The sequence below is a fragment of the Barbatula barbatula genome, assembly GCF_947034865.1.
Source record: "Barbatula barbatula genome assembly, chromosome: 5".
In the NCBI taxonomy this organism is placed as follows: Eukaryota; Metazoa; Chordata; class Actinopteri; order Cypriniformes; family Nemacheilidae; genus Barbatula; species Barbatula barbatula.
The window spans coordinates 12,385,667-12,389,014 of NC_136769.1; the positions used below are offsets into that span (position 1 = coordinate 12,385,667).

General features: G+C 39.3%; 1 protein-coding gene across 1 annotated transcript; it reads left to right on the forward strand.

Moving 5' to 3' along the window:
- The first annotated feature begins 1,818 nt into the window (after positions 1-1,818).
- On the forward strand, positions 1,819-3,112 carry LOC306894348 (uncharacterized protein). The gene is made up of 3 exons (XM_079456819.1): positions 1,819-1,958; positions 2,246-2,341; positions 2,481-3,112. Exons 1-3 carry the CDS (start codon positions 1,907-1,909, stop codon positions 2,561-2,563), a joined length of 231 nt encoding a protein of 76 aa, XP_079312945.1. The 5' UTR covers positions 1,819-1,906; the 3' UTR covers positions 2,564-3,112.
- The last annotated feature ends 236 nt before the right edge of the window (positions 3,113-3,348 follow it).

Genomic DNA, 3,348 nt, shown 5'->3' on the forward strand with positions numbered 1-3,348 from the left:
GGGAAATACAACAAGGTAGGGTGAGGCAGTCCAACAAGATAGGGTAATCCAACAAGGTAGGGTACAAAAAAGGCAACGACTGCAAGACGGCGACAAGGAATACAATACAAATAATACAGGCAGTGTGAACACGCTGTATAACCAATACGAAGAAGCACAGGACAATAGACAAAAGTCATTATATGGGGAGACTAACAAGGGGTAAGGGCAATGAAACACTAATGGAAAGCTAAATGAGGAGACGAGTGGGGCGGGGCCAAAGACAAGACCGGAGAGAGCCCATGTTATGACAAAACCAACAAAAACAGGTCTCTCTCATCAAAAAACATGAGGCTCTGTCATGATTCTGTCACAAAACCAAGAAAGACATGACACGAGGAGGCAGAATCATGAAAGTTGTCTTTCCGTCGTTTCCGCTGCTGTGGGAGACTGTAACTCGCAGACTACTCCTGTTCAAGCACAGGTTGATTCTAATTGCACCACTATAGCCGACCAGACCATGGTTCCCTCTTCTGCTGAGTCTGGTACAGGGCAGTTTTCTGTTAGGCAGAATCACCTTTCTCGAATGCCGGGTCGTGTGTTGCACCTGGACCCAGCTTGTCTTAAGCTCACTGTTAGCAGATAGTGAGCCAGCTGTGATCAACAACTCAGCGGCTTTATGGCGATCTTTGGGGCATGTTCTGCTCTTGCTGCAGGGATCACAAGTTTGACCCAGTTTATTGTGTGGTGCCGTAACAGTTATCTGTCATTATACTAATGCTGTCCTGGTGTCCTGGGCCACCCTACAGGAGTTTCTTAGCAGATGTCTGAGCTGCCACTTCCGAATTAGTTCCATGTACCTTTGCTCATGTGTTGCGTCTTGCTCCTCATCATGACGTGACTTGGTATTTTACTCTCGACCCATCAAGCTGGCACAGCGATTATCCACTATTTCATCTGGAATTCAAAGATCCACATTTACATACGTAACTAGCGATTTGCTATGGACAGAAGCCGAGGTTAAGGTCCGCTTTAGCTGTGAAAGAGCCAGTGCGATGTCTGAAGCTAAATGTTTAATATCCGATTACTGTTTTACCATAGAAATGTTAGGGTCATTAACATGTTGCATGTAACAACACGTGCAAAACGCTGGCTGCGTAGCTTTTTCCCCTCTTTCTTTTTTGTTCAAGTTATAGGGGATTTTTGCCATTATTTGATAGGACAGTGCAGAAAAGATAGGAAAGCTTTGGTTAGAGACCTTGGAGTGGGGCCGACAAAAGTCCAACAATGCGCATGCAGACTCGAACAGACAGAGGTGGCCCGTTAAAAGCTTTTGCTTATGGGTCTGGACCTGACTTCACACATATGTGGCTGTCTCTGGGCTGAGCCCTGGATATCCACTCACCTTAGTACCACCCCTGATGACAAGACACATGAAAACTGTGATTGTTGGCAGTTCACAGAATGAAACAAAAAGTATCATTTTACCTGATCACATACCTATAAATAGTAACTTCAGAACTGAAAATGGTCCTCAAAATGTCTCTTAATATTTTCCCACGGCTATGCTAAGGTTTCATATTTCAACACTCTACTGTTGAAACCTTTACTATTAAATGAAAAATATTTATACAAATTTTGAACAGCAATGTAAGAAGTCACACACAATATGAAATAATTAAAAAACAACATATGTAAAATGAGCAGAGCATTTTGTTCTCTTTGCTGTATTAAAAACTTCCTTGAAGGTGTTCTATTATTTCCGACCTGTATAACAGCATACTCTTCATTCCTGCCAAAAGTTAAACAGGTTTTACTTTAGCAAGCAGATTATAAAACACAATACACTTGTGTAGTTTACCACACACTACTGACATTCAGACCTGTGACCTGTTGCTTTACGTAAGATCTTGTTCAAGCTGAAATCATGAAGTCTCTTGCCTGCGCTCTTGTTGTGATGCTTGTGTGCAGTGTGACTGGTGAGTGTTTTATCTACATCACTCAAAATTAGCTTTAGTTACTGGATTTAATTTAGCGATAAATTTGAATCTAAGGAAAGAAATCAGATTAGTTTCAGAACATTTTAGCAGGGCAGAAAGATTTTGGGAGCAAGAGGGCAAATGCGTGTTTCTTCAATTGAAACATAAACAGAAATGTTTAATGAGTTTTGTTTCAGTATGTGTGGTGGTTGTTTTTGTTTACTAGGGATGAGAGATCAAGTAGTATCTGTTTCTCTCTGTGACTGTTGATTGTTTCCTCTTTGCAGTACACTCTCTGAGGTGCTTTACCTGCCAGGGGGACGACTGCAAGGTTGAAACGGAGTGCCCTGCTTCTGCCAACTACTGCAAGACAGCAGCCAGTGGTAAGTGCTGAGACATTTGGTACAACTGAAATAAGAAGTGTAGAATTGTCACCAAAAATGGCAGGCAAATCATATTTAATGAAAATATGATGTGTACTTAAAGGGAATTTAATAGATTTTAATATATCTCTCTTTGCAGCTGATTTTCTGTCCCGCACATGTGAGGAGTTCTGTATACCTGAGGTCAACGTCTACTGCTGCAGTGAAGACTTATGTGGTTAAACACATCTCACAAGTCTTTAAACAGACTTATTATTAATAAAAAAAGAAAGATTTACTAATAACTAATCAAACGTAATCACTTGTTAATTGTAAAGCCAATGAGTATGGGCACTTTTAAAACCTAATAAAAAGGTCATTATATTTGTCTATTTGTCGTTTTTTATTAGTTTTTTTAACCATAACCATATTATTAAGATTTAAAAAGCACAGTGGAGGTAGTTCAGGCGGTTAAGATGAAGTTAAACAAGACAATCGAAAAATTCAGTTGGTCATAGATAGAGGAGAGTTGGAACTTACTATGGAACTAAAATAAAACAAAATTCCAAGCGGCAGTACAACACTATGCCAAATCATAATTATTTATGGATTAGGAAATCGTTATTTTCTGACTGGTATTATTCTGATTTTGGAATGCAAATTTAACACGGGGTTGTAGTATCTTTTTCTATTAAAAATATCTGGGCATTTCCTACATCATTGTTAATAACTGACCGTACACAGCAGACAATTGCAGTGTGGAAGAATAAAAAATGTTTTTTTGTTATTATTAATACATTTTTGGCCACAAAATATAGTTGAAGCCAACAAACCAGATGCATGAACGAAATTAGAATCAAGTTTGTTGGTGATTGGACCTTGTGTAACTAGAATACAAATGACCCTTTAATTTTAAAGACTTTTATCGTTTGTACTGAAAGAGTGGTTTCACTGTAAGCCCAGCTGGAATTAATGTAATGAGGTGCGTATAGTGTCAGGAATTACATGGAGGAGCCATCACTACAATC

What these genes read in the sequence shown, in the direction of transcription:
- LOC306894348 (XM_079456819.1), top strand. Translation starts at nt 1,907, where the DNA reads ATGAAGTCTCTTGCCTGCGCTCTTGTTGTGATGCTTGTGTGCAGTGTG. An exon ending in GCTTGTGTGCAGTGTGACTG is followed by an intron (nt 1,959 to 2,245) that starts GTGAGTGTTTTA and finishes TCCTCTTTGCAG; the next exon opens with TACACTCTCTGAGGTGCTTT. An exon ending in CTGCAAGACAGCAGCCAGTG is followed by an intron (nt 2,342 to 2,480) that starts GTAAGTGCTGAG and finishes CTCTCTTTGCAG; the next exon opens with CTGATTTTCTGTCCCGCACA.